The following is a 23,317-nucleotide window of genomic DNA, read 5'->3' as shown; positions in this document are numbered from 1 at the left end:
ACATTCAAAATCTAAGCTTTCATGAAGATTTCGCTCTGGTCCCTGCCTGAGGGACAGGAGCGAATTTGTACTTTCAAGCTCAACTACACTTTGCCAACTTCCAAATTTATCTTCAACGGTCTAGTTACGCCTTCCTTTCTTGCCTTCAAACTTAAAACTTGCTTGCTTTTGCCTGAATTTTACCTTATGAAGAATTTCGCTCTGGTCCCTGGGAGAGGGACGGGAGCTATCACTGAACTTCGCCCTGGTCCCTGACTAAGGGACAGGAGTGATTTTGCATTTTGGTCTATTTTTCCTCATGTTTGTGCCTTCAAATTATATTCAACTGGTAAAAAGCACTTCCTTGGTTCTCCTCAAGTCGTCAAATCGTTCAAATCTTTCAAGGACAACGAAATTTTGGATTTCAAGCTCCGGTCCTTCAGTGAGGGACAGGAGCGATTTTTGCTCTCTAGGCCAAATCGTTACAATTTTCATCAAAAAAAAAGTCTTGGCTAAGGAAGATATCATCTTACTTCATGCTATGAATAAAAGTTAATGCCCAAAAAAGGTCTAAAAATGTGCATATAAAGAAAATCGCTCTGGTCCTTCAGTGAGGGACAGGAGCGAATTTGACCTTCTAGGCAAAAACTTCATCATTTCATTGTTTTTGATCAAGTCTGGATGCTCTATCATGCTCATTTCGTCCTTCACCATGCCTTTGATGTCTCAATTCGTCCAAACACGGTCAGGAATGGCTCAAATAAGTATTATCGCTCTGGACCCTTGGTGAGGGACAGGAGCGCTTCGCCTTGGTCCTCCTGGGAGGGACAAGAGCGAAATTCGCTCTGGATCCTCAGTGAAGGACAGGAGCGAAATTTGACTTTTCGAACTCTCTATCAGGATAAATTTTATGGAATATAACATTTAAGTATAAGAAAGAAGAAACATAGAAGGAAGTCTTTCTTATACTTTAAGTTATATTCCATATATACTTTCAGGATGTTTGAGAGTGGTTTCAGACCTCCAGGAGTTATATTGCAAAATCTAGTTTTTGGAGGTTTTTTCAGTTTCCAGACTTAGTCAAATTCAGGATCAGGACATTCCAGACTTAGCCAAAATTCAGGATCAGGACCTTCAGACTTAGCCAAATTTCAGGATCAGGACCTCACTCAAGCCGGACTTGCTACCCTATTGATCTCCCCGACAACATTCAAAATGCAAAGGCTAGCTAACAAAACCCTAAAAAAACCCAAAGAACAAACCCTAAAAAGCAAAAAAAGCAAGGGTCCCCATTTGCAATGGGGCGATGTGTGAAAACGTCACAACAGTACCACGGGAATTGTGCGTGCATCGCATATCCCTCGTACCAGGAGCCCAACCTGTATGAAGGAGATCGTATAGGATGAACAAGAACTACGCGACCAAGGTGAATGAGGAAATCAACAAAATGTTGGAGGTTGGGATCAAATTCAAAGTGGAAACATTTAAAAGCTACGTTACCCCAAGTTTCCGGGACGGGGGGACGGCGGGACGGCGGGACGAGTTTCCGGGACGGCAAATTTTTTTGCCAAATTTGGGGACGGGGGGGACGGCAAAGGGGACGGCTATATAAAATATAGGGAAAATTTAAAAATATATAGGAAAATTTAAATGTTCATATGAAAACATGGATAAAGCATGTGTATGATACTATGAAAACATGGATATAGCATGTGTATGATACTATGAAAACATTTTAGAATGCAAACATCGAACATACAACATTATCAATAGACTCAATAGTCAATACTCAATATGCACTCATAATTTAGAATTTCAATTCATTCACATTGTCAATATGCATATCATAATAGATATTAAAGAAATTCAAATAACATACAAAATGCCCAAAGGCTACACTGCTGCCATATTGTTTCATTGTCAATTGCGATATGGAAATCAAAATACTGAAATAGTACTAACTACTAAGTAAATACTAAAAAGTAAAAACTAAAAAGCAAAGTATAATGCTGCCCCTAATCTGCATCTCCTAACATTGCATCAAAATCAGAGTCCTCTAAGTCTATGCCACTGTCCTGGTCAATGTCCACTTCGTCCAATGGAATCCCAACCAATCCCTGTGGTGTCTCCTCCTCATCAACTTGGGCCACATCTTCGGGATCAACATCCCATCGTAAAGCTGGAGTCTGTCGATACTCTGGAGTCTGACGATCCTGAAGTCGAAGAGCACTATGCACGGCCACTAGCTTCTCCGCTCGTCTAGAGGTAAGTCTATTCCTCTTGATAGAGTGGATAAAGCCATATGTGGACCAATTCCTCTCTGCAGCAGAGGAACTAGCAACCTGCGAAAGTAAGCGAGTGGCAAGCAATTTCAATTGTGGTGTATCCCTCCCATGCCATGTCCACCATCCAATAGGGTCTCTCTGGGCTAATATAGCTATGTCCAACCTCGCCTGTGGTTTACTCAATGTAGGACCACGAAGATTTGTGAAGTCAAGGAATTGTGCACGAAGTATGGAAGCCTGCTCCTCTGTATATATCTTATCAATGGCTCGCGTGAACCCATCTAAAACCTCATCATCGTCACATGGAGGCAACCTTCCATCCTTTGGTGCATACCATTTGGGATTCAATGCATAGGCTGCCATATGAAGAGGGGTGTTCATTATGTTCCACCTCCGTGTCACAATGGGCCTAATATGTTGCTCATAGAACCCCAAAGTAGGATCCTTGGCCAAAATTGTTTGCTTAATCTTCCCAAGCATACTGTCAAATGTCTCATATATCTCTCCAAGACTAGGAGAGTCTGTATCAGCATATCTAATGACATCTACAATAGGTGAGATGACAGAGCAAACATATCTGCAAGTGCAAAGTTCAAAATATTAAAATTAGAATATGAAAATCAGCAATCTAAAACAATCAACAATTTGATAATAAAATCTTTAAATCAGTGATGTCTTACCTCATAGTGGACCACCAATTGTCATCAAGAATCTTTTGTTTGATAGATTTTCCTCCAGTAGAGTGTGATTCCCGCCATCTACCCCACTCAGGATTCACCACCATCAGTTGTAGAGCATCATGCACCTCAAGCATCCTCTCCAACAAGATGAAGTAAGTGGCATACCTACATTCATTAAAATACTAAAAAAATTAAGTGGCATATCTATATTTTATTCAATGAGAATTAAATTAAAAAGTTGGAAGTTTGATACAAAATTAAGTGGCATTAGCAATTTAGCATACCTTGTTTCAACAGGTTTAAGGAACTCTTTCTTTGAAAATGATCTAAAGAGAGCAAGTGAGGTTTGGTGGTTGCAAATAAAAATTTGAATGTCTCTAGCTTCTGCCACCACTTGCTTCACCCAATCTATTTTCCCTATGTCTTTTAATGCATTGTTCAGTGCATGAACACAACATGGGGTCCAAAAGATGTGTTTGTAAGCACCCTCCACCATCAAACCTGCTGATTTGCACACACGTGCTGAATCAGTGATCACCTGTACAACATTAGTAGCCCCAACCTCCTCTATGGCATCTCTCAAAATGCCAAACTGGAACTCTGCATCCTTACGCTTCCCTGAACAATCCACAGCTTTCAAAAAATAAGAACCAGCAAGGCATGTGACAATGACATTGATGAGTGGCCGATGTCTAACATCAGTCCACCCATCCATCACAATAGAGCAACCTGTCCTCATCCAAGTTCGTTTCATATCCTCCATTAACACATTAACCTTGGAATACTCTCTATCTAAGAGAGTAGTCCGTAGCTTATGATCTCCAGGGGGTGTGAATGTGGGACCGAAAGAGGCTATATCCATGACCATTTGTTTGAAGTAAGAGGAACGTGCCACATGAAATGGGATGGCATTAGCATAAAAGAATCTACCAACTGATGACTCTATAGCTTCACGTCCTTTTATATTAAACAAAGCTTCTACCGACCTTCCCTTATCACTAACCTTCCTCTTTCCTTTTGTCTCAGTTTGACTACTTCCAATAGTGGATGTCATAGGCCCAGATGCTTGTGAAGATGAAAAAGAAGGTGTTAGGACTGCCCCACTTTGTTTCCCCATTTCAGTCTGAGTCTCCATATGCAATCTATGACACTCTATCCTCTCCTCATCTGTTAACTTTGGACAAGCTATGACCCCATGACCTGAAAAACCCAAGAAGTGAGACTTTACCCTTGTGTAGCTGCCCCTAAATTCTTTCAAACAAACATGACAACCCCACACCCTACTCCCTCCAGATTTTTTTTCCCTTCACCAGTAGGCTTAGGTGTAGCAAATTGGAGAAGAGGTTTGTCTTTATTAAAAGGGCCCTTTGCATATGTGCTCATAATTATTGAAGGGCATTTAAATATGTTAGTTTGCTGCCCACTACTTCTCTCAGTCTCAGCACTTCCCCCTGTATTTCCACCAACCACTTCCACTCCATGGTCACTATTACTATCAGTCCCACTGCTGCTCATTGTATTTTATTTTGATTCTTTGAATGAACTGATAAAAAAATAAAAAATCAGACATTTATCTCATAATGATAATATAAATATATCAGATGCTAAATGATTCTTTCAAATTTTTTAAGTTCACTGTTTTATTAAAAATTTAAAATAGACAATCATAAAACTTAAAAGTTAAAAGTATCTATTGCTCACATTGGTGTTGGAAAAAAACATTTCTAAGCATTTCCCTTCGATTGAAAACATTATCAGGTTTGCATTATTATTTAAAAATCAGATTGTATTGCTTTGAATGAGTTTGTGATGATTGTATGAAGACTTGTTGTAACCAGCTCATTGTTTCCTATATCATGTTGCATATGTTTAAAGCTATATGAATAATTTTATAATGAATGCAAACCTGAAGGTAACAAACAGCAAACCTGAAAGTACAACAGCAAACTCTTCTCGTTGAAAAAACATTGCAAACATATTCTTTTCAACAACAAAAATCAGGGGTGGGACATTACAACATGTGATGTGGTATTCATAAATTTGAATTTCCAGTCATTTAAAGTATAAATCAGACTTCTGTTCGTGGTCATTTCAGATTTAGGGGCACTTCAAATTTAAAACTATAAATAAAAATAATAAATAAAAATAATAAATTTAAAATAATAAAGTTAAAAGTTAAAACTAAAAGTAAAACCCTTAAAAAAAAATTGCATACCTTGCCAGTTGCCAGACGTTGCCAATTTGCAGCACCCTCCTTAACCCTAGGCGATGGTTATCTCAGATTTCAGATTTGCCTTCCAAACAAAAAAATTAAAAATTGATCAACTGCAATTTTTTCCTCCCTGCGTTTTCGTTTTTTGCTGCAGAATCATGCCTGCCTTAAAGTCCGCACGATATATCATATAGGTTATATGAATATCGTATGATATAAGCACATACGATATATGATTTTATCGTATGTGATTATATCATACGATATAATCATATATCGTATGGTATCCATATAATACTATAATGAATTAATGATATAATAAGATTATAAGAGTAATAACTAATAAGTCTTTTAAGACTTATGAATTAAATTATTAAATTTATAAATTAATTAAATTAATAAATTATGAATATTTTATTATTTTTATAATTTTATTTTCTATTTATAATTTTAAAATTTAAAATTTATTAATTTTAATTTTTTTAATGTTTGCTATGATTCATGAATTATGAAACGATAAAATGAAACATAGATATAAAAATTAAAAATTCAAAACCATTAACATTTAAGTTTTTAACAATTAAATTATTAATTTAACAATTTATTATTTATTATTTTATTATTTTATTTAATTTTAATAATTTAATTTAATTTATTATTTATTAATTATTAATATTTTGATTATTTTAATATTTTAATTTTATTATTTTAATAATTTAATTTTATTTTATTTAATAATTAATAATTTAATATAGATAGTTGTATTTTGATTTTATAACTATTCAAATTTAATAATGAAAAAAAATTAAAATTAAAAATTATTAATTAATAGTCGTTTTTTTAATTTTTTAATTTTTCAATATAGAGGGTCAATGTTTGAAAAATATTAAAATAATAGTTATAACTTATATTTTCAATAATTTTAAATTTATTAATTATTAATTTTTTATAACTAGTTTGAAAAAATTGAATTGATAGAGGGGCATATTAGAAAAATTTAAAAAAATTAAAAATTCCCTAGCCCTAGATGTGGGGGACGTCTAGCCGTCCCCGGGACGGCTGGGACGTCCCCCAGCCGTCCCTAGCCGTCCCCGGGACGTACGGACGTCCCCCACAGCTAGGGCAGCCGTCCCCCCGTTTCGGGGACGTCCCCTAAAAAATCTGGCAAATTGGGGACGGGGGGGGGACGTCCCCTAGCCATCCCCAAGTCCCCGAAACGTCCCCGGGACTGGGACGGGGGTTTTCAGCTAGGGGACGCGTCCCCGGGTTTCCCAGTTTAAAAGTGCTGTCAAATAAAAGAATTAAAACAATTGATTAGAGATGGGATATTAAAAATAAGAAGAAAAGAGCATATGGAGGAGATAAAAAGGCGAGGGTTGGCGAATATTAAAAAATTAAAGTGCAAGGCAAAAGTAAGGGAAATAAGTAAGGAAAAAATACAATTAATAAAGAGGCAATTGTTTTATAAAAATTTAATGAAATATTTAAGCCTAACCCTAACCTTGAAAAGACCAAATGATTATTTAAAACCCCACAGAGCTTATTCGTACATAGCACATAGGCAGAATTGGGACAGAGAAAGAGCCTGTCGAAGAAAAAACTGCAGAGAAAAAAGCAGGTGCCAAGTAGGGTCATACAAGTTCGTACACATCACGCCAGTACAAGCACAAATCGTACGGACGACGGAGGAAGAAGGAATTCGCAAGGTGAAGCCAGAAAATCTGCACGGCCTTGACAAACCGTACGACGTACGACTTGAGGAAGGAAGAGTGAGGAGCCCGTACGACGGTGATAGCCCGTACGGTGTACAGCCAGGCGAGACAGGGAAAAGGCACTATGGCGTATGGCCTGCAGAAAGGGGGTGTGTTGATCACTCGTACGATGTATGATAGTCGAGGGAGTGTCTGAGTTATCCGTATGACGTACAGTTGGCAAAGAAGAGAGTCTGGCATAGTCCGTACGGTGTATGGCCTGCAAGGGGAGGAATCTGTACGCGGAAGAGAGGAATACCGTACGACGAAACATTGCACCCACAAGAATCTAAGTCGTACGATCTTGTACGGTTACCAACGGATAAAGGAGAAAGACTGTACAGTCAGAAAACGGACATACTGTACATGCAAGATTTGTACAATCCCCTCCTTCGCGGCATCTGTACACGCAGGGAGCAGTTTATAAAAAGTTTGAGGGTATCTGTGTAGAGATTTGTGCCATCCGTGTGGAGCTGAGTGAAGAGTTGGCGCAAGTTGAAGAGGCCGTAGAACCAGGGAACGAAAGTGCACGAGTTAATCCGTACGATGTAAAGGAAGCAGTTGGTCCAATGGTTCGTACCAATTGGCGGGTCACACTTGTAGACCGGTATAATAACGGTCAAGGACGCGACAAAGACAGGACAACAGGACAAAGCAGTTGCATTGCAACCATGACAGCTATAGATCCAGCCAGCGACAGCAAGAAGGCAAAAATCAAGCCAAAAGTGCAGAAGGATCTAGAGAGAATCACGGCGGAGAATGTAGCCTTTGAGAGTGTGACTAGCAACAAATGTCGTACTTGGTGGGAGGAAACTTCCCTCGACCATGTGATAAAGGACTCCCTCAGAAAAGCTCAAGTAGACCATGCCATCCAGATGCCGACATTCAACATTAAGGATTTTGAGCCGGTGCTACGGACTATGGTATCTAGATACAACTGCCAAGAAAGGGCTTCCATCATTCAGTTCCAGGGCTGCACGGTATGAGTTTCATTCAAACCGGAAGATTTCAGGAGGGTATTGGGTATACCCGAGAAGGGAGCATCTACAGCGAAACCAGCCAAGAAGCTTACCAAGGAAAAGAAGAAATCGTTGTTGGATTTGGTATGCAGAGACGACCTCACAGAAGAGCAATGGAAAAGTGCCTGGTCTGACAGTAGGGGGTTGAAGCGTGTGTTTATCGCACTAGGAGAATGGAGAATGTTGATGGACTTGGTAAAAAGTCGCCTCACCAGAGCCAATCGGGCATTCGACATAGCCGTCTGGATGATAGGGTTAATGAATGGGGTTAAGTGTGGCAAAGTGTACAACTGGGGGCAACTTTTGGTGGAAAGAATTCATGATTTTCTCAAGCTGGAACAGAAGACATTATACATGTGCCACCATGCCATCAGCCTATTCCTAGATGCTGTATGTCTGCATGTATCGCTAGAAATGTGGGGGACTTTCGAACCGCGCGGAAGGGTGGAACCTAATAAGCCAACCATGTACTATTATGCCTATCAAGACACACTTGGTGACATCGCACAGCCGGCAAAGAGGAGGAAGCTGGACGTATCTGTAGAGGTTGAAGATGACAACAATACCAAAGATTCTGAGGAAGAGTCCGAAGAGACTGAGGAGCAGAAGAGTGGCGATGAGGGGTTCCGTATGGCACCACAAATAGCATGAGAGGATGAAGGGGGAGCGGAATCGCAGCAACAGGAAGAGGAGGAAGAGGAAGAGCAACATAGAGGGCTACGGGCACAGTGGAAGAGCATGCGGGTGAAATTTAAACCCTCAAAATTATCCTCTTCAACACACTTGGTACCATAGGAAGCACTTACAATAGCCAGTCCGGTCGGAGACGTACGACCAATAGGGGTGTTGTTTCGGAAAATCAATGAAGGAGAACCACCGACACAACGGCGGGTGTCAATGCCGCAGATAAGTTTAGCTGTACTTGAGTCGCAAGTTGTAGCAGCCGTGGATCGTACCAGTATGGCAGACCGGACGGTGGCAGAGGAGGCCGTACAACATAGTCCGAATAAAATAGCTCAGGAGACGGCCGTACTAGGGGAAGAAGAGGTATTCGTATAGGGAATTGGTACTATAATGACAGGTTCAGGGACTAGCACTACAGGTACTAGTATGGTACCAATATGTACTAGTAGGTACTAGTACGATACCAACATGTACTAGTACGATACGAACAAGTATTAGTACGGTACCAATAGGTACTAGTACGGTAGCAACACGGTGCCAACAGGTACTAGTACAGTACTAGCAGAGAAAGATGAGTCAGGGGATGTATTGATGATGGGAGATGGTCTGGAGGAGTTGGCAGTATTGGAGACACTGATAGATGAGGATATAGATGCATCATTGGACGGGTGGCTGGGGAAGTTTGCACTCACACCTCACCCTCCCCCCTCGCCTTCACCACACGCCATGGCCGTTGGACTGAACCAAACATAGAACAGGACCACCCCTATTACAGATCAAGATGAGAGGATGTCTGCTAAGGAGCAGAATAGGGCAACAGGAAGTGGTGGATAGAGCCCGAGGATCCTCAATGTTGGGGAAAGTAGGCTGGAAGGACTACTGGCAAGAGTTCACCTCACTCCACCAGATCCTAGCGATCCAGTAGGCTCGCTCTAGCGGTTCTTTGGGGAGCTACGGGGGATTTCAGATGTAGCACGTGGAATGACAGTTGACTGGGCAGATGGATGCTGACAACTCCACCGATGCTGAGAAACTCCGCCACTTCATGACTTCTGGATGTACAGACTAGTTTGCGCGCCACTTCGAGCAGTAGGGGTGGCCAGCGAGTAGTACACCGAAGATGGTACAGGAATGGAAGCGCATGCGACTAGTGGAAGGAGTGGGCACCTTGGGCGCCACCTTGCGCAGTATGGAAGGATCCTTTCAGGATGTGTATCTGCAAATGCGACAGAGTCAGATAGAGCAGTAGGCTCAATGGTTGTATGTGGCAAAACTAGAGAAGGAAGGGGAGAAGCATGCACAACTAGCCGCAGTAGAGAAGAACCCGAGGGCTGAGCTAGAAACGAAGGTGACTACTTATGAGGCCCGTTCCAGCATGCAGAAGGAGGTGCAAGAATTGGCAGCAAAAGTGGCCGAGCTTACCTTACAGATGGAGCAAAAACACAAAAAACTAGTGGAGGCTGCACACATGGTGAAGAAGGCACGGGAACGCCTGTTGATGGCAGAGAAGACCCTTAGACTTCCCACAGGGCAACAACCTTCTTTGTCGACCACTACAGGGATGCCTCCTCCCCCTTCTCAGTCCTAGTCTTTTGTTTTGTATTCCAACCCCTATTGTCTTAGTCGTCTGGAAGACGGCTACTTTTTTGGGGGGGCTGGTGTTAGGGGTCAATAACACATGTTAGTTTGTAGTTGGGATGGGTGTTTATGTTTATGTTTATGTTTGAGTTGTCGAGAGGTTCCCGTGGGGTAGTTGGTAGTTAGTGACGGTTGGCAACTTGGCCAACCATCGAGTTTATATATGATTCAGATGGAACCTCGACAAGGAGGGGATTGTATTGGCATATTTTGGAGAATTCAATAAAGATATCATTCTTCTAGTATAGTTGTTTGTTGTTGTTACTTATGCTTTGATATATGAATGTTCTGTTACATGAATAGTTGGTACGTGTGGGAAATCCTTATTTTATCCGTGAGTTTACCAACCTCACATGAAGGACTAAACAGGGATGCTCTTGTAGGCAATAGGATGCCAGCTCCTCGTGGGATTGCTCAACCTGGTCAGAAGTCTTAAAATACACATCATTGTTCCCTATGGTCATTGGGAACGTGACTACTAATATCTTCTTGTCCCTAAGGATTTGCCTGGCTGGATGTGCTTGTCTGGCAACTTCCAAGAGAATCATCCCGTCTGTAGGGTACCGTGGGAGTCTGTAGGGAGAACCTTAAAAACCCGAGATCCTTAGGTAGGAGAAACGGGGGAATTGGATATACATGCTCCGTACTTCCATATTATGTGGTGGCCTATTTAGATAGTCATTGATGCAATCCTTCCTTCATTGCCCTGACCATGCGCATGGTGAATGCGTCATTCACGCACTCGTATTGGCCCACTGCGTAGGCGATGTTTTTCTCTCTCTGTTTTATGTTGTAGTAGTGCAGCTAAGCGTAACAATCATACACTTTCACTTGACCTGGCCCATTTCCATTCTCTCCCAAGCGAATCAATCCTGGCAGCTTTGGATGTCTTGCAAACATGTACACTAGGTAAGAGGATATCGTGAAGTACTTCTTTTCCGCAAGTTGGACTAGTTGGGTATGGATGTTATCACTTATGATTTGAGCCCAGTCAAACTTTACTTTCCCGAGGAAGACTTGCTTTGTGAAATAAAAATCCACTCGAAGAGGTTAGAGTGGGGGAGTCCCATGAATTGGCCGAGAAACGTTATCATAACTCCATTCTCCTCAATGAATTTACTCTTGTAGGCCTTCTTGGGAATCTTGGTGCTAGGTGGCCTTCTCTCCTTAAACCACTCTTCATTTATTTTTCCCTTGCACTTAATAGGATTAGCGTTATAAGCTGCTTGAGCTTCTTCCATTGCTACTACAATTGCATCCTCAGGGAATGGGATGTCAAAGGCCTCCCCAATAGCCCTTGGGGTGAAGTCATCCATCATTGTTCCATTTGCGACCACCACCCGGCTATCTGCTAGATAATGCTTGGAAGCCTCGACAACAAGCTCATAATTTTGAATAGTTTGTGGGAAACCTGTTGCCTGTGCAATACCACTTTCTACTATCCTCTTGACTTTTCTGTAGGCATTAGGAGCATACACTCGGTCCTTCAAATTTTGGAGATCAACGTGTCTGAAATTGGTGTCGCCAACATTCTCCCAATTACTCTGAACCTTTGATTCCTGTATCACCCCTTGATATCAATACTTCATTTTCTCCAGTTTACAGGGGTTGTCAACTTTGGGTGCTTGGGATGTCCGCAATGTGTCAAGTGCCTTAGAGGATTCTGCCACTTGATGAGGCATCTATCCTAGACACCCGAACATGATTTACGAGGTGGATTTTAAAACGTAAGAGTGTTTAGCAGCGCCCAACAACAACGTTAGTGAAATCATAGAGTAATCAGCATAATGATAATGAAATCAACAAGGAATCATGAAATTTGTAAAGTTGTTATAATGTGTCGTCCTTGTTTTCAAAATTCTATTACGTGGCCGGCAATTTGGATTTTGATGCAGTTTGAATTAAAATTTCCGTTGGCTCAAATGCATCTTATAGTTTGAGCGTTGTCTTTTGGGGCATTTTAAGTTTCAAATTCGCTTGTCAATTTAAGGGGAGATTTTCGACTTTGGAAAGAAGTTTTGAAGTTTCCCATATTGGTCATCAGTTCAAAATTTTTCCCAAGTTCAATTTTTTTAAAAGTTTGGGCACAATTTTGAAAATATTTGAGGCATCGAGGGCTGATTTTGGATCAAAACATACACCTTAGATTTGCACAAAACCAAAGTTTTAAAACCCGGACTTGCCACGAACTCGGCAAACCAAAAGTTTGGACTCAGACTTGGACTCGTGAAAGACTCGCGAAAGACTCGGCAAAAAAAAAACCCGTAGTTTTACAAAAAAACATAAAGAAATTAATGCATTTAGAGAACATAAGAGCCATAATTGAAACATTACACATGTCATATGATCTACAAATGTGCAATATTTGAAATTTCATCATTCATACTCATAGTTTCAATTCTAAAAGTATAATAGCAGCATAAGATTATAAATGTTTACAAAATTACATATAATGATATGTCCAACTCCAAATGTGAAAAACAACAATGAACAAACTAAAGAGAAAATTACAAACTAATGAAAAAGTCCAGTGTTCCACTGGCATTGGGGACGGGGGGATGTGGGGACCAAGGGCCCAAGTTTGGGGACAGCAGGGGGACGACAGCGGGGGGGGTGGCGGGGTGGTGGTGCTGATATAGCTATACATATACATATAGTACTTGAAAAACAAGTTTTGAAAAGATGTATGACAATATAATAGTATAAGAAAGAATTACATTTCAAATGAAACTATAGGAAATTTGAAATACTAAATCTAAATACCAAGATTTCTTCAATGCTAATTATGTTGTTATATGGAGCCTAATCAGACTCGTAGGTTAAATTTTCCCTACTTCCATTAACGCAGTTTCCCCCTATATTTTTCGACGGGGTTTTGGGGGCAGTGCCCCTTGCGCTCTCCCTGTCGCGATACAACGTAGGGTCGAGGGGTAGCGCCCCGCGAGGCCAAAAATACTTTTATTATTTTATAAAGGTGTCGGGTGTTATTTTTCTATTGGCCCACATCCAATTAGGGTTACCCCTTAACCCCCAGAAAAGTCAAAAAGGGGGGGGGGGGGCGTCCCTGTGGAACACTGTGAAAAACAACCCTTCAAGAGATATTTCACTCCCTAAGTTATGCCAAATGAAGGCAAAAAATTAAAAAAAACTCACTTTTAAAGCTTGCATGACGTTTTTTCTGGGTCGCGCGAGTCCATCTGAAAGACTCGCGAGTCCTTGCAAAAGACTCGTGAGTCTTTCAGATGGACTCGCTAGGACTTGCCTTGGGAGTCCTTGGCGAGTCGACTCGTGGCTCCCAGGTGAGTCCACGAGTCTTAAAACTATGCACAAAGTGACATTAACAAATACGCTTGTAAAAGGAACCTTCTTAGAAATGGTGATGGGTCGATGCATACCTGGGGGCGGTTGAAAGCGCTTTGAATATGCTTCTTTCTTGACGACGCGGCCTATACTTGTACAAAACCTTGGCAGGTGACCTCAAAACGTCCTTCCTATGCAAGTTGCGGATGCTCTTTGAGGATGAATGTTGGTAGTTGAAAGGAAACGTGAACTTTTGCGTTTTAAATATGTAGAAAATGTGTTGTCTCCACTTTTGTTTTGCCAATATGAGGAGAAGACTTGGCCTTTAAAGAGGAAATGAGTGCCTTATACTTCAGGTGCTTAACTTGGGAAGAAACTCGACATTGATAGACGAAATATGAGCATTGAGTCTTTTCCTTTTAAAACGCCCTCTTACCTCTTGAAGGAAACTTTTCGGCTTTGGGAAGGAGAAATGGGAGAATTTCGATTTAAGGTTTCACTCCACTTCTATCATTTCACAAGTTTGTCTTTTAGAAGGAAATTGTGAGACATTGCTTTTTAAAAAAACTAAAATAAACTAAAAAAAACGCCTTTTCCATTAACCTTCACTTCTTTCATTCTTTGCATGGAAGGAGAGATTTTGGCTTTTTAAGGGATAATGTGAACTTTAAATCCTATACTTTCCACCTTATTCTCTTTCACTTTCACCTTTTAGGGAGAAATTTGGGTTTTTGAAGGAGAATGTGAGAATCATGTGACTATATGGAATGCGCCTTCCCTTTTATATCTTTGTTCTTTCCTTGTGCGCTATTTGAGGGGAAAACTCGGGTTTTTTAGGCAAAATGCGAGTTTGACTTAAAACAACGCCTTTTGTCTTTTTATTTTCGCCCCTTCGCAACTTGTTGAGTTAGCGAGGGAAGAATTTTGGCTTTTTTAGGAGAAATGAAAAAAGTCGACTCCCCCTTTTTGAACTTTCATTGAGCCGATTAAAAAAAAGGGTGAAACTCGGCCTTAACAGGTAAAATGCGAACTTTAATAAACAAGGCACCCATCATTCTTTACTTAACGCCCCAATGGTCAAAGGAGAAAACTCGGTCTTTAGAAGGAAAGTGTGAACTTGGGTTTTGCACTTTAAAACACAGTTCTCTTTATTGCTTAATTCATTACTTTGCTCTTCCTTAAGGGAAAATTCCAGCCTTTTGAGAAATGGTGTAGGACTTCGCCCTTGAGAAACTTGGCATTTTTAGGAGAAATGCGAATTCGATCTTCCCCCTTTATTTCACTTTGTCACTTTATCTTTGAAGGGGAAGTTTTGTTCTGAGAGGTGAAACTGTAAAAGTGCAATTCCCATTTTAAATTGTTCTTTTAAAATCTCCATCACCTTTTAGGATCAAGCTTAGCATTGTGTAACCAAAAATGCAGGGCCTTCTCTTCAAATCCTATGGCATACTCCGATCAGATCGATTTTACATTGCACCTAACTCTGCAAACTAAACGAAAACTCCTACTCAGGACCTCGAAGAGGCAAAGATCGAAAGGGGGACCCTGTCGACGATGGGGTGTGTGCAAGGCACAACAGTAACCTTTAATCCTTGTGGTGGATGAATCAGCAGGTTTATATGAAAGGTTAATACTTGGTGGTGCCCTCCAGAGACCTAAGAGAGCTTGATATTATGGTGAATATGAATGGAAATGATCTAGAAATATATGTTGATGCCAAACTAGAAGTTAATAAACATAAATGTAAGCAGCATTATAATCAAACATAATAGTGAGTGACACATAGTTTAAGCAACATTGAAGATGTTATAGCAATAGCAAAGTACTTCAAAGATAGAAAGCCTAAAAGGTTGAACACATGTAACCCCCCTCCAAATGAGTTACAGAAATTTAAAATGTCTAAACTAAATAGGATGTAATCTAGGACACCGAAACCTACTTATTTCATTCCTTTTAGGAAAGTTGAGAGAAATGATACGGTCATACACATACATGTTGCAAGTTTTAATGAATGGTCTTTGATATACATCTTTGTATAAAAAAATGTGCTACCATATATACTAGACGAGATGGAAAAATTTCTGACCTTATAATTTACTCCATAAATATATCTTGCTATAAACTATTCAATCAAACTATGCTACATATCACAATCTAGTGATGCATATAACCTGTCAAATGGCTACAAATTTAAAATAATTTCAAAGGATGTTTCACTACTATAAATCACATTATTCAAATAAGAAATTCATAGTGACAATGAACTTTATGGTTAGGATTAATAGTTAAAATCACAATTTTGTGATTTAAATTTGATAATAATCGACTCTGATGTTAACATGTTTGGTAATCATATATTTGCTTCTACTCAAATATTTTAATAAAATATAGATTTGTGGTATAGGTTACTCAAATTAGTTATGAATAAATTGGCTAAAAATGATAATCCAAAAGACATTTTAACCACAATGCTGCCCTAGAAAGAATACTTCTTGATGTTTGCTATGGATAGGGTCCATAACACTCCTTGTAATCTAGTCTTGTTCAAAATAAGAATAACTGTTGCTCATGCTATAATTTATTGAAACAAGATGGTTTAATGTCCTATTTGAAATGTTGAAACTTTATTAATCAAATGGTTTTAAGCTTCGCTATTATTAAATTATACATTTCCATTTCAAGCAACAAGCTCTTTAAAGCATCTTTTCCATGCTACAAATGTTTTTCTGTGAAGAACCTCATTTAAGGTCTTGTTTGTGTAATCCTGCACTTAATCATTTTGTGAAAAATATATAATTATAAGAAAAACGGGCTATTATGTGAATTACATCATTATTGTTTTTGTAGATTCGAGGCATTATTTAGACATTAATTGTGCAATTTTCTAAATTAGAAGTGTAATTTTCATTGTAATTCAGCAAAGTTTTCCAATCTGGAGCAGATGGACCGGGAATATCTTCTTGCTTCCGAGTTGAATGGAGATTCAATTGATGGAACTGGGCTAGTAGGAACTTACTTCTACACAGCACCTGAAATTGAGCAGGCTTGGCCTCACATTGACGAGAAGGTTGTACATCTGTTGAATCCAGAATCATATTTTTTTTAAATAAAGGTGGTATCATAAATAATAACTTTCATTTGAAGCTATTCAGAAGATATTCTTATGTCATAATTAATAATGTCAATTTGCTTAAAAACTGACAACTCACTGGGTTACAAGAAATGACTGTAATTGTTTGAGAAGTATCTTGTGAAATATTAGAATTTTGACACCAGTAACTTCTAGTGGCAAGGTTTTTTCTACCGAACTTTGCAAATAAATGCATTGATAAATTGAGACATCACATAATTACTATGAAAACCATAGTAACCAAAAAAGGTTGGTAGATTCAAAATGTAGGTTTTGAATGAAGTCCTCTAATACCATGCATTAGATACTCCCCAATATGCTTAGAAAATAGTCGCAGACAATGGAAACCATGTGCCAACATAGCTAGAAACAAAGACGGAATTAAAAATGAATGTCACGAATTTAGGTTAGTTACCCCTCCATGCAGAGTGGTTAGCTCACCAACTAGATTACTTGGAAATGGTTGGCTTACAGGTTGTTCATTAGATCTGGGCATCATAAAATGCCTTTTTCAAGATGTGTGTCATGTAACATTTACCGAACACAAGAAATCACCAACCAACCATCTTGCATGGAAATAATTGGCTTAATAATTAAACATTGAATTTGGGCATCATAAAATGCCTTTTTCAAGATGTGTTGGCTCATTATCATCTGACATTCCCAATTTCACAGAACACAAGAGTCACCAACCATCCACTGTGATCGATCAGTTTAATTCCCAAAAGATTTTGAAAATGGATTTGTAAACTCCCCTATTGACCTTACAATACTTTTTCCACTTTTTCCTTTGTGTGTATTTTGTCAAATAGTTTGCAGACTTTCTACGCAAGATAAGTTTTGGTGCAGGTTTGTATATTTCAAATTCACATTGGTTTATGGCATGATAACATTGTTCAACATATTTGCCTGGGAACGACATTTGTACAAGCTATAATGAAAATAAAATATCAAACTATACTGCTGCTTTTGAATTACAAATGCACTAAAGAAAATGATAGAAAGAACAGAATTATTTCTGACCCTTATTTTTATTCATAACCAATCAAGCACACAAGATTTTACTTCTGACTACAATACAACAGTTTGCGGACCTTTTAAGGAATCAACATTATAATCTGAGAAACCCTTGATCCTATAAGTTCCACTGAAGTTGATGTTGGCCAAGAATAATCCTCATGTGCACCCTTATCTCTGTCCTTTGATTGTTTCTGATTTGGCGTTCTGCTGTTTGCTATTGCAGCCACACGTCATTCCTTTTACTCACCCAACAATTATGTTTGCAACCTGTTGTGACCTATTTCACACATCGCTCCATTGCAAATGGGGACCCCCTTTTTTTTTTTTCTTTTTAGCGTTTTGTTTTGGCATCGCATTTGCTAATCACCAGTCTTTTTACAATGAGGAGTTAGAGTTTTTGAGAATTCATCCCAAGCCATATTGAGAATTTATGCTCAAAATTGAATTTGAATGCTGCCAAAGTGTTCAGAAGGTCTGAAGGACGAAAATCGCAATCGCTTTGAGCCATTTTTGACAACCTGCTATTTTTAGAATTTTTTTCTTTTTTCTGCTTTTTTAAAATTGGCATCTGGGTTTTGTTCTTTGAGCTATTTTATTACTACCCATTTTGTCGGAATTTGAAAATCTCACCTCTAGATATAAAAAGCAGGGCTTCGAAAATTTTTCTTATTTTTGAGATTAGGATTTTGTTCTTTAGGTCATTCTGATCCTACCCATGTCTTCAGATTCAAAATTTTTTGCTTCTAAGTGTAAAAAGCAAGGGTTTGAAAATTTTGTTTTTTTCTGAGATTAGGGTTTTGATCCCCATGCCGAATTATTCCTACCCATTTTCTCAGATTTCAAAAATGAGGTCTCCAAGTGCAAAAAGCAAAATGGAAATCCAGATTAGGGTTTTGTCTAGATGAACCAGCAAGGTATGAACATGGCATGAACACTGTTGACCAAGTCAAAATAAGGCAAATGGAATGGCACATCGAAAATTTCGTCCATGTTGAAGAAATAAAAATGGCTGACAAGTTCAACAAGGTTCAAGAGTGGAATGGCACATCGAAAATTTTGGCCAAGTTGAAGAAATAAAAATGGTAGACAAGTTCAACAAGGTTCAAGGGTAGAATGGCAGACGATCAGTTAAAATGTGGAAGAAATTTGAGCGGGATCAATTTAAAAATTGTCCGACAAATATTAAACTCCTACCGAGGGTTAACTAACTCATGGCAAGGATTACTTAACTCCTGCCTAAGGTTAAGCTTATTCATGCACCAAAAATGTCTGACAATTTTTAAAGTGCACCTCATGTCCAAGCAAGAAATTCTTTCCACGCCCACTTTAAAAACATGGCATAAGGAAGATGTGCAAAATTCGCCAAAGCTTGAGAAAGAATGTAGGGCCCACTTGAAGATGGCATAAAATATATATATATATATATATATATATATATATATATATATATATATATATATAAATTTTCTAGTTGGCAATAAAAGATGATATAGCATTCCAAGAGAATTAAAAATGGCAAGTAAGATGACTTGACAATTAAAGTCACATAATAATATAATAAAATAAATAAATAAATAAAAATAGCAAAAAAAATAAAAAATAAAATAAAATAAAATAAAATAAATAAATATTGTGGCATGCCTTCCTCAAATTCGAATTTCTAGAAGGAGATTTAAAACAAAGAAAACTTTCTAAAACATGATGGAAGCTTCTAAGGATAAATTCCAACTTCTTAGAGGGAGGATAAAACAATAAAACTTTCTAATTTTTGAGAATCTTCCAAGCTTCCTTCTAGAAGAAGGCAAAGGGTTTCAATTTACTAAAGATAGAATAAAACACAAAGCTTCTAGAAATTGCTAAGAAGCTATAAAGACATGATGCCCATTCATTAATACTTTGTTTGCCAAGAAGAAGTTTTTATAGCAAAGAAGGAAGCATCAAAACTCTGTCAAAATTCGCCAAAGTTGAGAGAAGCTAGTAGATTCAATGCATGATCAGATTATCCAACTTCAAAATCTACCATGTCTACAGGTTTGGAAATCAAAGTGAACAGCTCTCAGGCATAAAGATTATTAGATTCATACCAAAATCTGATCATATTATTAGATTACCTTTGCAGAAGTAAAATAAATTCAAGGGTTTGAAGAAAAAAATTCAAATTCTTTAGAGGAAGCAGCTCCAAAATCCAACTAGATTATCAAATTTTTAGAAGAATTTGGATGAGAAATAAAGCCAAATCAAGGGTTTGGATAAAATAAGTTCGATATTCTCCTTAAATTCGCCATTGATAATAGTTTGAAGGAGAAAATTCTACCTTGAACATCTCCAAAAGGAAGAATAAAACAGGTCCAAGGGTTTGAAAGGGACATTCAAAAGGTTCAAGTTCGCCATCACCAAGGTTTGCTGATAAAATTCTGAGCTCACCATTGATCATCCTTGAATCTACCTTGGGAAAAGAATTCAAATCTGCACATAGATTTTTCATAAATCTTTCAAATCTGCCAAAAAATAAAATTCATCCAAGATCGTCCAAGACAACAAATTGAAAGTGGACTTGCTCAAGGAAGATAAATTCTGCCCTGTCAAAAAAAAAAAGTAATCTAAATTCACATTGTCAACTGTTGCTATCATGGTCAGCAAGGAAGTTTTAATCATTTCCAAACCCTCCTTGGAAGAGGAAGATTGTTTATATCCGATATACATGTGATAACCTTCCAAGTTTGAAGTGAAGCATCAACCAAAATCTGTCCAAAGATGTGGAAAGTCCGCCCTTTCATATCCAAGGAAGAAAGTCATCCAAAATTTGTTGAGGAATAAGACATGTCCAAAGATTTTGTCCAAAGAAACTAAGCACAAAATTTGAGCAAATTAAAAATTGTCCAAGGATATGTGAACTTCGCCTTGCCAAGAGGAAAGCCTTCGAGCATGCCAAACAATCCAAAGCATGAAATTTTTCTTTCCAAGAACAAGATGGCCTGATAGATTGGAAGACAATTTGTCCGATCATGCTTCTGAAGCCTGCCAAGATGACATGACAAAGAGCAAAACAAATTGTCTGATTATAATTCCGAAATGTGCCAGAGACAAGAGGACATGTGACTGTTCGAACTTTTCCGATCCATAAAAGATGAAGGATGATTGTCCAAGAATATTCCAAGTCTGAGGACAAGCCAATTGACATGAAGCATGCCAAGACATAAAGACTGATACAAATTTGTTCCAAGACACAAACCTTAATATGTCAGGCACATTCAAGTTCCTGGTTTAAGACAGCCTAAGAGGGAGAAAACATAAATTGGCACATTCACAGTCAGGACTGAAAATTGTCCAAGCAAGTTGATCAAACTCAGACATGAATTTGTCCAAGGCATAAATGAAATATGTGAAGATGTCGGATCAGGGACCTCAAATTTGATCCATTAGAGAAGAAGACCATCAAGCCGACACGCTATGAGGAAAGACTAATTTTAACAAATTCACATGAAATCAGACCAACAATTGAGCATGAAAATAAATTTGACAAGCACATGAAATCAAGGGTCAATCAAACGAACGGGTGGATAAAAGGTTTGATACATGAAAAATGGCTAAGTGTGGAATTTTCCACAACCAAAAGAATCAAATTTTGACTAAATGTTGGAGAGGAAACAGGAAGAAAGAAGAAGAACAAAGAAGAAAATAAAGAGGAGATGAATCAAATTCTTCTCCAAATTCAAGGCACCTGAAAGAGTCTCCGGGCATCAAGAAAGAAAAGTCTTCAAACTCGGCGAAAGTATGGAAAGAAATTCCAGATTTCTTGAAGGATTTCATTTTTGAAGAGTCAAAGACAAGCTCCCATGTGCAACATAAACTGGCGGCAAGAAGAGTATTCTAGACAAATTTCCATACTTAGGCAAATTTTTCGACACAAATTGGGGAATTCAAGTCAACATGTCTAGGTTCATTCAACACACTACCTCTCAGCAGAAGAAGGGGGTGCAATCCTAAAAGATAGCATCTTGTGCCACTTGTCTCTCATCCGACGGATATTTGATCTATTTTGGGAAACCCTAATTAGGGTTAGGTTGTTTTAATCTTGACCGTTGATTAGAAATCAATCCTGGCCATTTAATTGTAATTGGGGAGCCTATGAATTGAACTCACCCCTCATTTGTAAATCATGGGAGCATGTTGCAAAACATGTTGAGATAAGCAATTGTTGCATACAATTGCCAAAGTAATAAGTAATGCATTGTTTGAATTGATGGTGATTACCTCTTTTATTTTGGAGTTGGCATGGTTCTTATCCCTCATCATAGTTTAGATTTTATTTCATGTATGTTAGAAGAATGAAGGATTTGATAGTTTAGATTGGTGAAACTTTTTGCTCATACTTTTGTTGGATGGATGATTTTCATTCGATATGTAAAGTTAGCTTGAGCTTTTGATGTGGATGCTTAACTTCTACTTTGAGTAATATTGTTCAATTGTTGGTGTTATTCGTAAGTATGAAAATCTTGAGCACAACCTTAGAAGATTGCACATGCTTTGCGTAGTTGTCCTAAGTGTGGCAAAACAAAGTGTTGTTATTAGTTTCACCTAGTGTTTACCGTCTCTTGAATTCTTAGGAATAGATTAGAATTTCTAAACGATATCTCCTTTTCAGTTTTCTTGAAGTCCACAATCCAAAACCCACAAACGATAAACCTCCATTGTGAATTGAACGAGGCAAGCGGAAGTCCCTTTGTGTATTACCAGCATATCACAACACCCATTGAGCTTATCCACACGTCAAGACCTGACCAAAGAAACCTTGGAATCGCCATATAGTCTTCTTAACCTTTAGCATAAGTGGTGGTTTTTCAAGAGAGGATAGAGTATCCTTGGGTATTTTATTCTAATGTTCGGTATATGATAAAACGTACACCAACACAACCATATCCCTATCATCTGCAGCTATAATCTCTTAACTTAATCACTTTGATAGCCTGAAGGTCTACGCTTAATATGGAGCCCTCCAACTTTGAACTAAACCTCTGCAACAACACCCTAATCACCACGTCAAGCCTGAATGGTCAATCACGACTACATAGAAGGAATAAAATGATAAATGGACTCATTATGGAATGGTGTCCAGGTTGGAGCAGAAGCATATAATCCAGATTGAGTTTTATTGCACCAAGGGAACCTTCATGCCGATAGCCAAAACTCATGTCCCAGCACTATGAAGTTGCCCAGATTTGCCAATAAACAATCACCCAATAGCAAGGAAAATACAATACTCAACAATAATCCACAACTCCTCATTAAGGCATTTAAATCAACAAATAAACTCGAAAATTTGTCTTCATAGAAGACTTCACAAATTTCTTCAACCCTACAAATGTCAACTTGCAAAAATATGTTCCTTGAAGATCCAAAAGCCTCCACAAACTGAACAATGAAGCACAATGTGAATTCTGAAGTGAATCCACCTGAATTAGCTGAAATGGGGTTTCATCCAATCAACCAAGAAAGTCTCCACAAACAAAATAATGAAGCACAATGTGAATTCTGAAGTGAATCCACCTAAATTAGCTGAAATGGGTTTTCACCCAATCAACCAAGAAGAAACCCAAGGGTTTTCATCCTAGGGCTTGC

General features: G+C 38.4%; 2 protein-coding genes across 5 annotated transcripts in view; one reads left to right on the top strand and one right to left on the bottom strand.

Moving 5' to 3' along the window:
* Positions 1–23,317, top strand: part of LOC131029091 (eIF-2-alpha kinase GCN2) — a 336,054-nt gene that overhangs the window by 159,346 nt on the left and 153,391 nt on the right. For all 4 annotated transcript variants that reach the window (XM_057959493.2, XM_057959495.2, XM_057959494.2 and 1 more), the window contains exon 15: positions 16,467–16,615. In XM_057959493.2, coding sequence (XP_057815476.2) covers positions 16,467–16,615 — 149 coding nt within the window. The remainder of the gene's footprint in view (positions 1–16,466; positions 16,616–23,317) is intronic.
* On the bottom strand, positions 1,606–3,106 carry LOC131029092 (uncharacterized). Its single transcript, XM_057959496.2, has 2 exons — positions 2,945–3,106; positions 1,606–2,841 (listed from the first exon to the last, which is right to left on the bottom strand). Exons 1-2 carry the CDS (start codon positions 3,076–3,078, stop codon positions 1,995–1,997), a joined length of 981 nt encoding a protein of 326 aa, XP_057815479.2. The 5' UTR covers positions 3,079–3,106; the 3' UTR covers positions 1,606–1,994.

The sequence above is a fragment of the Cryptomeria japonica genome, chromosome 5, assembly GCF_030272615.1.
Source record: "Cryptomeria japonica chromosome 5, Sugi_1.0, whole genome shotgun sequence".
NCBI classification, from domain to species: Eukaryota; Viridiplantae; Streptophyta; class Pinopsida; order Cupressales; family Cupressaceae; genus Cryptomeria; species Cryptomeria japonica.
This window is presented reverse-complemented; position numbering and strand designations above follow the sequence as displayed.

Bases quoted from the DNA above. Each gene is read 5' to 3' on its own strand.
- LOC131029092 (XM_057959496.2), bottom strand. From the start codon at position 3,078: ATGCTTGAGGTGCATGATGCTCTACAACTGATGGTGGTGAATCCTGAG. The intron at 2,842-2,944 runs GTAAGACATCAC...TTGCACTTGCAG, and splicing joins AATTGGTGGTCCACTATGAG to ATATGTTTGCTCTGTCATCT.